This window comes from Symphalangus syndactylus, chromosome 15 (genome assembly GCF_028878055.3).
Source record: "Symphalangus syndactylus isolate Jambi chromosome 15, NHGRI_mSymSyn1-v2.1_pri, whole genome shotgun sequence".
Classification (NCBI taxonomy): Eukaryota; Metazoa; Chordata; class Mammalia; order Primates; family Hylobatidae; genus Symphalangus; species Symphalangus syndactylus.
Window position 1 is genome coordinate 89591150 of NC_072437.2, and position 13587 is coordinate 89604736.

A 13587-nucleotide genomic window follows, 5' to 3' on the forward strand; every position below is an offset into this window, starting at 1 on the left:
CTGTGGCGTCCAGCAGCTCGGCAGGCAGCTTACCTATGAAGGTCATGGACAGCGGCAGAGCCAGGAAAGCGCAGAGCACAACAACGAAGCAGGCTGCAAGGAGAAGGGGCAGGCACTGGGTTAGAAACACACAGATCCCTGCATTTCCTCTTCACTGCAGTTTCTTAAGCATCCTGTGAAACCTGACTTTCTCTCCAGTGGCAAGTCAGCAGACAGGAGGAGAAGGTCACAGCTCGCCTGGGGCTCCCACACAGTGGATGCAAGCCAAGACTTGCATTTCTCAGAGAGCTGAACATCTCTCGTGATCACTTTGCCGATGCCAAGGCCCAGATATCCTGCAGGACCTCTCCAAGTCTGACAGCTTATGGAAAAGGAGTTTATAAACTGCCACTGTGCCCGTGCCAAGATGCCAGAAGCTGCCGGCATCCACTGAGCCAGGCAGGATTCACCCTGTGCTTCCTGGGCGCCTGTACCCAGGGCAGATGGTTCTTCTCTTCCCTGGATAAAATTCACTGACAACTCACTTTATCACTTAAAGTATTTGCTTCACAAAATCTTTTTCCCTTTCCATTCACTTGGTTATATATTCCACAGCCCATGACATTAGATGGGCTCCCAAAACTTCTTGCTGACACACAGTATAATAGAGCTTTGAACTGGCTTGGGGTTTTTCTTTCTTTTAATGCCACCAATTCAACTTTTAGACATTGGGAAAGAACAGAGGAATGGGGGCTACACAGGCTTGGGTCCAAATCCTGGCTCTGTCACTCACTGGCCATGTGGCTTTGGGCAAATTTGTTGACATCCTGAAGCCGTTTTCCTCTTCTGTAAAAGGTGGTGACAGATGTATGCACGAGGACCTCAGTGTATGGCAACTTTTGTGATTCGGCAATTACTTCCCTGCTTTGTTTCTTGGTTTCCTCATCTGTTCTCCAGACTGCAGATATAGGTTTTGCTTGGCCAGCATTTTTTTTTTTTGAAAGTGTGAATTTGAATGCCTCTTGGGTAGGCCTGCCCCCCAGTTCCCACTGTCAGAGTCTTGACAGCATCATACATCTGTGCTTTTTGTTGAGTCCTGTTGTCATGATGAGAGCAGAGGATCTCCGAGTGAATGTCATGGTAGCTTCTGTAGCATCTACTCCTTCCTCTCTAGGTCATCACCTCAATTATTTTCGGATACCCCCACCTCCCTGCCTCCCCATTCTCCTGTGCCGTTTATGTGCTCTGGCAGAAGCTGATCCCACCCTGGACATAGAAAAGGGCATGAAGTTTCACCCTCAATTAGCCAGCAGAGCCCCACTTACCAGATACATTATTAGTGGATGGGCTCATGACTTATATTGGGAGATTTACTGAGAGTCAGGAAAAAGCTTTCTCACTCTGCTGACAGAACTTCCAGAAACAAGGTTTCTCCCTCCCTGGCCTCTGGTGAGGAACTGAATTACTCTGGGGGTGGCTGGCAGCCCTCTTGCCATCATGAGGGGAAGCCAGCCTGCGAATGAGAACAACGCCCTGAGAGGCAATAGAAGAGGTAAAAAGAAACTGGGTCCTCAGTGACATTCATCACCCATGGAATCACACCACCCTTGATGCTAAACTACTTCTGGACTTGCCATTTATAGGAGCCAATAAATCCCCTTCATTACTTTAGCCAGCTTGAGTTGGGCTTTCTGTATTTATACAGAGCCCACTGTACCTGGCTTAATCTGCAAGGTCCTTTGTGCTTTTGAATTGTCAAAGATCTAGGATTTATCTGGGAATTTGTCTTTTCTAGAGAAGAGCTCTAAGGCTGCAAGTGCCTTTGGCCAGGAGCCTCACGTGCACACCACCAGACGCCAGCTCTGATCTTGCTACCCACAGCGGGTAGGGTGCACAGGGCAGGGTGCTGCCCCTCTCTCAAAGAGACCCCAGAATTTGCCCTCCATGCCCATCTTGACCTTCACCTCTAGGAAATGTAGATGGGGGCAGGCATGCAGAGTGATTTGCCCCAATTTCCACTCCTCCCCTCAAACCACTCCTGAGTTGGATATAATGCTATCACCAGAGCCAGCTTCAAAGGCGTGCAACTTAACGGCCCCAAGCATCTGGTTTGACGCTCTTCTGTTGCCATCTTGAAATTCTAAATAAATTTATCTCGAAATCGTGTATTGTAAGTGAAGTTGGACAGGACAGTGAGGAATACGTGTGAGCAGAGGGAGCCTGTGAAATGCTCGTGTCTGCTGCTCTTCACCGCCAGTATTCACATTTACTCCGCAGGACTCAGGCCCAATATGAGGAAAGCATGTTGTGTCTTCAGCTGAGTGAGCAGGGGGCTGACAGTCCTGAAAAGATTTACTTCCATTTGAACCAGAACTTGCTTCAGATGCAGACAGAAGGCAATGATGTTCTAAGAAACAGGAACAACCAAGGAACTCCACCAACCCCTTTCTGACCCCTAAATTAGTATACCTTTTCCTCTCAGAACTTCCTCACCTATCTGTGAGCAGAAGGTGGAGAATGTGGGTAGAATGCACCCATATCAAGAAGCAAAACGAAGACTTGTTAGTTTTGTACAATGTTTCCAATGTTCCGGTGAAAACAAAATAAGAGCTATTAAAAACAAGTTGTGTCATTTCAGTGACTCAACATATGAGTTAAATGCTCTTACAGTTGCATTTAAAACTGGCATTATACAATATTAAGATGAATGGTAAAATATGTACTAATAATTACACCTTTTGATTTCCCCCTACTTAAAAATGACATTAAATAGCAAATAAAAAGGCCAAAAGAGAGACTGCAGAAGAAAGGAAAAAGCTTTTTATATTTCAGTCCCTTGAACAGTGCTTCTTTCCTGCTTTTTGAACAAGGTGCTTTGCATTCTTGTTTTGCTCCGGGGCCCTGCTGGTCACAGGTGACACAGTGCTGCTGGCAGGTGTGGTGAATTAGAGAGAATTTCAGTTAATCTAGCCACATCTGTTTTAATTCTCAACTTAGAGTGGGGGTCAAGGAAGAAATTTCTTGCTGGCAAAGGATAGAAAGTCAAGGGGTTGATGAATCCCATTCTGCATTTTTGACCTTGGAGCTTGTTACAAGGATGATAAAAAGTGATCGGCATCCTGGAAAATCCTTCCCTGTGCTGCAAGCTTGAGGCAGATGGTGCCACCTGGCCACATATATAATCCAGGCGGTGAGTGACACAAAGAAATGGAGCAGTCCCCAAGGAGGCACCTGCCACCCACGCTTCCTACTGAAGGGTGGCAGAATATGCCGCCCCAAACTCTGAGCTGTGGCATAAGGGTTATTTGGAGCTAAAGGCACTTTAAAAATAGCAGATGGAAGAAGGGTACCCTGACCCTCCCCTTTTCCTTCTTAAAAGTAGGAAATAAAAGCCCCACATAGAAGATGTCCTCCCTATACCAAAGGAAAGCACCATTCTTATCATCAAGGATGGGACATTGAGACCAAGAGAATTCTGTACAGATCTTGTCAAAATCACTCTTATCTTCCCTTAGCCTCCCCACATAGTTTGGTTCCTTTTCTACAGTTACCTCTCTTTGCTCAGCCACGTATAAAAGCATTTGGGTTTTGCTATTTCTTTGGGTTTCCACCTCTTATAAAGGCTATTGTGTCATGTAAAACTTGCACTAAATTAGTGTGCTTTTCTCCTGTTAATCTGTCTTATGTGAGTTTAATTCTCAGGCCCAGCTGAAAAGCCCTAAGAGTGGAGAGGTAAAATGCTACCTCCTCTTCATTACCTCCCAGCAGGGCTGAGAGAGACGCCCAGGGCCAGAACATTCTTAAATGACCACCTGGAGGAGGCTGTAAAGAGTCACCACCTGCAGCCATGCAGCCAAGCCACCTGAGTCACAGCCCGTTCCTCTCCTCATTACCTGCAGCATGGACTGCAGGACTCAACCTCTGAGGTTTCAATGTCCTCATTGCAAACATGGGCACAATTACAAGACTTTCCTAACAGGCTTGTCAAAATCATCAAATGTCATAATCCGCACAATCTGTGTAAGGCACTAAACGCAGGGTCTGGCACATAATAAACACTGATAAATGCTGGCCATTATCATTACTATTATTATTTTCCATTCCTGATGGAAGGAGACCCAGGCTTCCCCTTTATTTCACCCCCACTTCGGAATCAAATGAAGAATCGAGAAAACAACAGGTGAGGTATACACTGTGGTTCTCATGGTCTCTGAGCAGAGATGAGACTGTTCTACACCTTAACTCCCATGTGGATGCGGCCTTACTCCCTGGCCCCGTTCTCAGGCTGTGACCTGGCTTCATCCAGTGAGTCCGCTTCTCCGGATCACCACTCTAGGTCTAAAGAGGCTCACACTTGCTCGAGGTCTAATGAGGCTCACTCTTGCTCGAGGTCTAGGTCTAAAGAGGTTCACTCTTGCTCGAGGTCTGATGAGACTCACTCTTGCTGGAAGTCTAATGAGGCTTATTCTTGCTCCCTGCACCTCAGAGCCATGACTCTCAGGGTCTCAATGGCCGCTCTAGATCTCACAAACCAGGATCAGTACAAATGGCACCTGGGAATCTGCATTTAAAAGCAACTCCCACCCTGGCGTGGTTGCTCACACCTGTATTTCCGGCATTTTGGAAGCCTGAAGCAGGTGGATCTCTTGAGCCCAGAAGTTTGAAACCCGCCTGGGCAACATGGCAAAACCCTGTCTACAAAAAATACAAAAATTAGCCAGGTGTGGTGGTGCGCCTGTGGTCCCAGCTACAGGGGAGGCTGGCTGAGATGGAAGGATCGCTTGAACCCAGGAGTTCAAGTCTATAGTGAGCCGTGATCCTGTCTCTGCACTTCAACCTGGGCAACAGTGCAAGACCCCATCTCAATAAAATAAAATAAAAGCAACTCCCAGGTGACCGTGAAGTAGCCTGTTTCTGTAAGCTGGCTAGAGAATCTTCAGGGGCCTCCTAGAGCCGTGTGCTCAGCATGGTGTGAGGTGCTGGGGTTGGGCTAGGTCGGAGGATCCACTGGGATGGAAGTCATCAGCAGTTACCAGCACGAGGCCTTCTTTACCACTCGGTCCTAATAAGGACACCCAAGCCACGATCCCCACTCTCACCTGATCCCCCTGCCTCCTGGGGCATCTGATTACCCACTCCTCAGTCTTTCGAGCTCTCTGGAACAGAGGCTGAGCTTCCTGGTGATGCCGCTGTTGCAATGGCACCGGCTTGACAGCAGTGACCACCACTAGTTAATACTGTCCTGCCTTCTGGTCTATTGAGCACCAATTCCAATGCAACTCAGAGTGCCACATTCTGGCTTCTGATACCATGAGGGTCTCCATCTAGAAAGTCAGTTTGAAGCCGGGTGCGGTGGCTCACGCTTGTAATCCCAGCACTTTGGGAGGCTGAGGTGGGCGGATCACGAGGTCAACAGATCGAGACCACGGTGAAACCCTGTCTCTACTAAAAATACAAAAAAATTAGCCGGGCTTGGTGGCGGGCGCCTGTAGTCCCAGCTACTCGGAGAGGCTGAGGCAGGAGAATGGCAGGAACCTGGGAGGCGGAGCTTGCAGTGAGCTGAGATTGCGCCACTGCACTCCAGCCTGGGTGACAGAGCGAGACTCCATCTCAAAAAAAAAAAAAAAAAAAAAAAAAAAAAAAAAAAAAAAAGAAAGTCAGTTTGAAAGAGCTGAGTGGACAAAAACTCAACTTTAGGGTCCCAAAGGAGAAAATAAGTCAAAATTAGAGCAATAGTGGGAGGATATTAGACTCAAAACGTTGGAGTCAAGTCATTCTTTATGCCAAGAACACAGATAAGCTGATTCCTGACTTACTGAAGTTTGGGAAAAGACAGACTATTGGGAAGGGTGCCCTCCTCAGGGTGGCTTTTGGGTTGCTGGCTCCGGATCCTCACTCCCGTCTTGCAGTGCATTTCAGGGTGGGCTGCTCTCACAACTGCTGATTGCTGCTGCCCGTGATTGTCAAAGGGAGCGGCACGGTAGCAGGTGTTAAAGATATGCTGCCATCTGGTTATCAGTCAAAATAGGAAGCCGGGAAAATTCAATGCATTTTTAAATGGGTAATCTTGGTAGGAAAAGTGGGTAGCTTTTGGTCTGTTCTCAAGGATCTCTGGAGTCTGTTTCCTATGAATAGCAAGCATTAATATATCCCCAGATATTTTGCTTAGATAGTTTAGTGTAGAAACTGAGACCGGGACCTAGCAGTTTGTCTCTGCAACACCAGCCTTCGGGGCTCCACTGAGCTATCAAATACCCAGAAGGCAACTGGCAAAGAGTGCAGGAAGAGAAACTCCAACTAAACTCCTCTTTCCAAACTGCCCTCTCCACCTCCCTGTATCTGTCATGGTGACCAAACCCCAGTCACCCAGACCACTTCTGCCCTCTCCTGGTATGTTCAGTCATTCTGCCTCTGCCTCATGTTTCCACCCACCCCTCTTCTCCAGCCCTGCACCAGCACCCTGCATTGCCACAGCCACCCACTAATCCCCAGAGGTCACAGCCAATAGCAATTTGCATGAGGGGGTATTTTTATTAGCACTTAATCCACTTTGAACAGAGATGAACTTCTTAGATATTCAGCTATTCATTCTTGCATTCGACCAAGGTTTGGGTAGATGCAAAGTGAGCATGAGAAGCCTCGGCAATGCGGACCTCACCACCTCTTAAGGGAGATGAGATGTGCACCCAAGGGACAGTACAAATCAGTGTGTTGTGGAAGGAACCAGCAGGGGCAGCACACAATGCAGTGAGGAAGCCTAGAGGAGGAAAGAGTCCCCAGAAAATCAAAGAAGGCCTCAAGGAGGAGGTGATATTGGTACTGGGTGTTGATGGATGCGTAGGATTTTTGACAGGCTGAGTTGTGGGGAGATGGCTTTTCAGTCAAAGGAAAAAAACCCAGAGGAAACAAAAAAGCATTTGAGAGACAGAGACACTCAGAGTGGTTTGGGGGAGTGGCGAATCATGAAATGGAGCTAAGTTTCCATCATCCATCATAACAAAGAAAGGAGAGATCAGATGGAAACTAGATAGTCAGAAGAGAGGGCATTTCTGTTTTGCATAAGGGTATTTGGATTTTATTAGGAAGATAAAGAGCGCTGTAGGGTTTGCAAATGGAAAGCGGCATAATCAAAGCTGAACCTTTGGAGAAAATGGGGACTAAAGGGGGTGGCTCTGGGAGTGAAGAGACCAGCAAAGTGGCTGTTGCATAACTCAGCCTGGAGAGCAATTCTGAGGCTCCAGCATTGCCTTGAGCACCCATTAGGTGTGGGAATGAAGGGAATAAAGAAGTAAAGAATGACTGAAGTGCAGTGCTCGGGTGACAAGAATGGTGGACGCACTGACAGAAATGTGAGGGACAGAAAGAGGAGGGGCTTTAGGGAAAGGATGTATTCGGTTCAGAATTCACTGCATTTAATGTGCCAGGGGAATGAACTGGAGTATGGGTTTCTAAAACCACCTCCACTGCCTGCTTTTGAGATTTTCAGTTGTTCATGTAACAGGACGAGTTAGTAAGAAATATTGGACCCTTCCACAGTACTGATGTTGCCATCTCTTTCTCTGATCCCTGAAAAGACAGGGCAACCTTGTGCTCCTTGAAGCCCACCAAGAGCAATTCTATGGGACTGTCCCAATAAAAAGGGATGCAGGGGAGTCCCCCAAAGAGGAGGAGCAATGAAGAGGGGGCTGCTGAGGGTGGAACCTTGGGTTGGTGGCCCCTTCCTTGCAGTGTCCAAAAGGAATTGCTACTAGAAGCACCCAGGGAGGTGACACCAGGTCCCCAGGCTCGTAAAGACCCCGACATCTCAAGCTTGACACTGATGCTGACCTGACAGCAAGGACAGAGCGTGCTGCTATGTGGTTTGTGCAGAGAAGAGAGGGCCTGTGTGAGGCTACAGGGCTGAGTGAAGGTTGGAAATCCTCTCGCTTGGAAGAGAGGCACACTTTTCTTCCAACAAAAGCACCGTCTACTCCTAAACTGTGTCCTGGAAGCTACCACTGCTGGGGGCCACCTTTTAAACATTGCACAAAGGGTCTGTAGAGGAAATAATGGCTTACCACAGAGCAAAAGCACACCCTGCCCCAGACCCCCAAAAGAGGAAAACGTGATTCCTCCTCTCCAACTCCCACACTTGAATTCTTGTGTGACCCACAAAGCCCAGGATTGATTTTCCTGGTACTCTGGCAAGCAGGAGCTCAGGGTCAAATTAATTTTATTTAAAGAGGAAGAAGTTTTAAAGTTTTAAAAGTACATTAAAAATAAATTAATGTGCTATTTCTCCTGGCCAGAATTGTAGAATAAAATCTACCACTCTCTGTTTAGTATGTTGAGTTGCATAAATTTCTCTCATCGCTGAGGGGCTGCAAACACCACCTAGAGTCACGGTTCCTTCATCCAGGCCTGAGCAGAAGGTCTTTCTCCTGGCGTCCCCCTTGAACATGGACTTGGCTGGGCCCTTCTCTGCTGCTGTCTCCAAGTGGAGTTGAAGGGGACTTCCCAGGACCCCCTGACAGGTGCAATGACCTGGGTTCACTGCACTTGTCCATTTAACTGAGTTATCCTATGAGGGCTGGAGCCCTGCACACGCTGCACATGTATTCATCAAGATTTCACTGCTGCCCAGTGATGGGTGATGAAAGTGATCCTCTAGGGTGGCAGCAGGCTGCAGGGAAGCAAACGTTCTGCAGCAGAGAGCTTGACAGAGAGAGAGTGCCAGATGGGGAGGCTGAGAGCCAGGGCTGCACAGTGGCCCAGGAGAGCTACAGAAAGCTCTGCCAGGTGGCTTGCTGGGGTCTGAGAGCACAGAGACCACCCTACTCCCTGGATGAAGGCCCAGATAAACAAGCCCCTCCTCTGAGGCTGCCACCACTTAGCAAACTCCACATGTGGATAGGGACAGCACCAACCAATCTAAGGGGGATATCTGAAGATTGTTCTTAAAACATAAAATAAAATAAAAATAAAACTTTTCTTTTCTTTTTTTTTCTTTTTTTTTTTTGAGATGGAGTCTCACTCTGTCACCAGGCTGGAGTGTGCAGTGGTGTGATCTCGGCTCACTGCAACCTCCACCTCCCGGGTTCAAGCCATTCTCCTGCCCCAGCCTCCCGAGTAGCTGGGAATACAGTCACGTGCCACCACACCTGGCTAATTTTTTTTGTATTTTTACTAGAGACGGGGTTTCACCATGTTGCAGGATGGTCTCGATCTCTTGACGTCATGATCTGCCCGCCTCGGTCTACCAAAGTGCTGGGATTACAGGTGTGAGCCACTGCACCGGCCAAAACTTTTATTTTCTAATTACATAAATATGTAGCTTTATAGGAAATGTGGAAAATGTAGAAAACCAGAAAGAAGTAAATTTAGAAGTCACTTGAAAGGAAAACACTATAGTATATGCATTTGCATCTATGTACTATTTTATCAGTTCTGGGATCACGCCAAGGAGGCCAATTTTTCCCAGCTTAAATTCTAAAAGACATTAATTATGAAAATTCTTAAACATTCATACAAATGTTTGAGTAATAGAGCAAACATTCAGATACTTGCCACTCAGGTTTCTGTCTGCATGCTTTTCAAGTTTTCAATTTTTTTAGTTGGAAATAATCCCAGTGTGCATTTCCTGGGGATATTCTCTTATTAATATAGTACCTTATTACAGTCGCAGTTTCTTAAATTTACATTGATATAATATTTTAATCTGCCATCCATATTCCAATGTTGATGACCTAATAAAGCCCTTGGCTCCAATCTAGGGTGAAGTATTGCATTTTGTTGTCATGTCTCCTTTGCTTGCTATGGTTTGAATGTGTCCCCCAAAGTTCATGTGTTGGAAACTCAATCCTCAATGCAAAAGTGTTAGGAAGTGGAGCTTAAACGAGAGGTGATCAGGCCCTGGGAGCAGAGTAAATGGGTTCACGTCATCACTGGAGTGGGTTCATTATAAAAGGCGGAGTTCAGCCCTTTCTCTCTCACCCACGTGCTGCCTTCCTCCATGGGATGACGCAAGAAGACCCTCCCCAGCTGCCGGCCTCTCATTCTTGGAATTCTCAGCTTCCAGAATGATAAGCCAACAAGTTTCTGTTTGTTATAAATTACCTAGTCTGTGGTATTCTGTTATAGCAGCACAAAATGGATTGAGACCTCCCTCAAATCTAGAACATTCTCATAAGCCCTTTTTGTTTTGTTTTCTAGGATGTTGACATTTTTGAAGAATACAGTCCTCTCTGCTCTTTTTTAGTAGAACATTCTTCACCTTGTATTTGACAGATGTTCTCTTGTGTTTGGATAAAGGCTGTGCATTCTTGGCTGGATTACTGCATAGGTGACGGCCACCTGTCCCTCAGTGGTAATGTTCATTTTAAACCCCAAAGTGTGGCCCACTTTCTCCACTGTATGATTACTATTTTATTCCTCCCTTGCAACCAATTACTGCTTGTCATCAAAATTTCCTCTTAGATTTAGTGTCTATTGATGATTCTTGCCTGATCCAACCTTTGTCTGAGGGGGCAGGCGGGAGGAAATAAAAGTCTAGGCAAAGAAACACATGTTGGAAGGCCCAGGGGGAAAACAGAAGCTGGTGTTCTTAGGAAACCTAAAATGTTTTTGTCTGGCTGGATTTTCCAGAGTGAGAAGGGAAGAAGAAGGAGTGATTCAAGAGGTAAACAGGGACCGAAGGACAAAGGGTTTCACAAGAGAGCAGAAGCTTCACTTTTATTCTGCAGGAATGGGGAGTCACTGTGCAGTGAAGGACCTCTCCGGAGGAGGTGCTGAGGGGATGGTCAAGAGGCAGCAAGAACAGTTAGGAGGTTGTGCTGGCTGAAGACGGAGTTATTCACACAACGAAGGCAGAAATCTCAACAATCAAGGAGGCCATCATTAGGCCAAGGTTGGCCTAGACCTTGACCTGCAGATTTACAGTGCAGCCAGGAAACATCCCTTTTTCTGGGAAACCCTGAACATAATACTTCCTCTCTTGCCAACCTGGTGTTGCCATCAGCACTTCTGTTGCATAAACAGGTAGGATGTGTGTTGGGGGAGGTGGTGGTAACTAATTTCCCGAAGATATAGAGCAACAATATAGCTGATAGTGTCTCCTTTCCCTGCCGGCAGGAAACCTATGAGTTTTCATCCTGCCAGAGCCTCAGAGGCCCTGGGCAGGGGCTCCAGCACCACTGTCCCACTCTGGCCCCCACAGCAGTAGGTGTGCTCCAGGGATGAAACGGGGGTGGCCCTTAGGGCTGTCCCTGGGAGTAAAATGTCAGGGCTGTGCCTTAGGAGAATGAGGTGGGCATTCTCCTAAGCGAATGGAGAAGCAGCGAATGGAGAAGGTCAGTTGTATCTGGGAGCTGGCTCTTCACTCATTTACCTGCTTAGTCAGCCAGTGCCTATTTATTGAGCTCCTACTGTGTGTCAGGCACAGCTGGAGGTGCTGGCATGCAGCAGTGCGGGAAACGTCATGGGAGGAGAGGTGGGAGGTGGACAGTGTGTGCTAGGACATGGTAAGTACAGGTAAGGAAAGGTGCCCAGGCACCCGTCTGTCAGCCCCTTGTTCTGCTGACCCTCCACCTTAGTCCGCCACTACCCACTGACTGCAGCTTCCTGATATTAGTGCCTGGACATGAGTTGCTTAAAGCTTCCCACAATGTTCCCTTTATTCACATTTCATCTGTAAAAGTTAGACCATACATCTCACCATGATGTAAAAGCTTTCATCCCAGGGACCCCCAAGGCCTGGGATCTGATTTGGGGATCACTTTTGGGATATTCCAAATACAAGACAGACTGGGCCTTCTGTAATATGGTCCAGCCCCACTGGACAGAAAGGACCCCAGCAGGTGATAGTGGGGCAAAGTCCAATTTAGTAAGGAGACAGGTTGAGGTAGGAGTAAGGGAAAGCTACCCAGGTCCCAAGTGTCACATTGCCCTGCTGTGTTGCCCAGCACGGCTGCCATTATACACTAACTGTAATAGCAGTGACTCTGTTCACACACATATTTTTCAAACATGTATTACATGGAAAACACATACAGTGAGCTATGGAAAGCTAAAGATGAACAGGTAAGGAATGGAAGGAGAAGGCAGCCAACCGAGGGCCGGACGCTGTCTTCCCCAGCTCTACCACCCTGGGGCCACCCCATACCAAGCACAGCCCACTCATATGATCCACTCCAGCTTTAGCTCATCGGGTGATCCCAGACCTCTAATCCTACAAAACCAGGGCATTTCTCAGAGCTGTGACTCACCATTGCTGGCGATTTTAGAAATGCACTGATGACACGTTTTCTCCAGACCTCCTGGCATTGTTCTTGCTCGCTGACAAAGTTCTGAGGATCAAAAATAATTCATTAGAAAGGATGGTGGAAGGATTTACTCAGCATCAATAACCAACCCTCTCTGTGCATGTCAGTGGTGGCCTGCAGGGTGGTCTCAGTCAGCCCAGGGGGCCTGGATGCCAGTGTCAGGTGTGGCCTTGTTAGTGGTTAGCGGGGCTGAGAAAAAGACCCCCTAGTCCACGAATGAGAGAACCAAGCTCACAGAGGTTAAGAGGCTTGCCCAGTGATACCAGCCAGGAAGACACAGACCTGGAGGGGGAGATGGTAACAGCTCTCACTTGCTGAGCAATGGCTGCAGCCAGGCGTTGTGTTAACTCTTTAAATAGGTCATCTCATATTTAATCCCACAACAATCCTATCTGGGAAGTGTTATTGACTCTGTTTTACAGATGGCGCCTTAGAGACCCTGAGAGCTTAAGATTCACCTTAAGGCCAGAGCTGGCAACTGGCAGAACCCAAACTTGATCCAGGTGTGGATCCAGGTACAGAGCAAGAGCCCCCTCACTTCCTGACACAGCTGCTGCACTCTCCTGGGGTCCAAGCAGAAGGGGAACCATGGACTTGACCAGAGCAGCCTGGGTCGAGACCCTAGCGGCCTGGAGCGCCACCCCAGCTCCCTGTGGACCTGCTGTGATCTGAGCAAGTTGGTTGACACTGTGAGAAAGGGCTTCCCTTCCTTGGAAGAAACAGCCATATACATTTTAAATCCACAAAAAAACTCCAGCTCATCAAGACAGCAAATTTTCCTGCCCAGTGAAATTAGGTAGCCCCATAAAGACATTAGCAGAGGAAGGGAGTCACTTTGTCCCTGAGGCTGGGTGTGCGTAGTTCTACCACTTCCCACCATTTCATTGCTTGGGAGTAAGGCCTCCATGGGGGCTGGCTGATCCAGGCAGGATCTGGGGCAGACATCCTTACTTCATACACAAAGTCTCCCCAGGAACCTGTCCAGAGTAGCCGCGGCTCCATTTAAAAGCACGATTTAACAGGGTCCTTGTTCCTCATACTGCAGGGGTTTGCAAACCAGGGGACCACAGCATTTTAGCAGCACTACCTGCAGGCCCTCCTGAGTGAACTAGAGCTTAGGGCAGGGGGAACAGGCCATGATGGGGAAGATTTGTGGTCTGAGGACAGAGTTGGTCATGATGACAGAAGGAGATCTTGCTTTGACCAGAGCTGTGGCTCATAGCAGGCGAGTCACTCCACCGCCAGTGTCAGCATGGGCCTGCAGGCAGGAGCCACGCAGCCCGCAGCTTCTCTCTGTAGCTGATCCACT

The 13587-nt window shown here is 47.8% G+C and overlaps 1 protein-coding gene across 4 annotated transcripts in view; it reads right to left on the bottom strand.

Annotated features, from left to right (window-relative positions):
- The window catches only part of LOC129464004 (transmembrane protein 272), a 201710-nt gene that overhangs the window by 13388 nt on the left and 174735 nt on the right, over positions 1–13587 (bottom strand). For 2 of the 4 annotated variants that reach the window (XM_063619206.1, XM_055244803.2), the window contains exons 2-3: positions 12222–12302; positions 34–93 (exon numbers count right to left, since the gene is read on the bottom strand). In XM_063619206.1, coding sequence (XP_063475276.1) covers positions 34–93; positions 12222–12279 — 118 coding nt within the window. In that variant the 5' untranslated portion in view covers positions 12280–12302. Of the gene's footprint in view, positions 1–33; positions 94–12221; positions 12303–13587 lie in introns of those variants that run through there. The other 2 variants (XM_055244776.2, XM_055244804.2) reach the window with 2 other exon arrangements.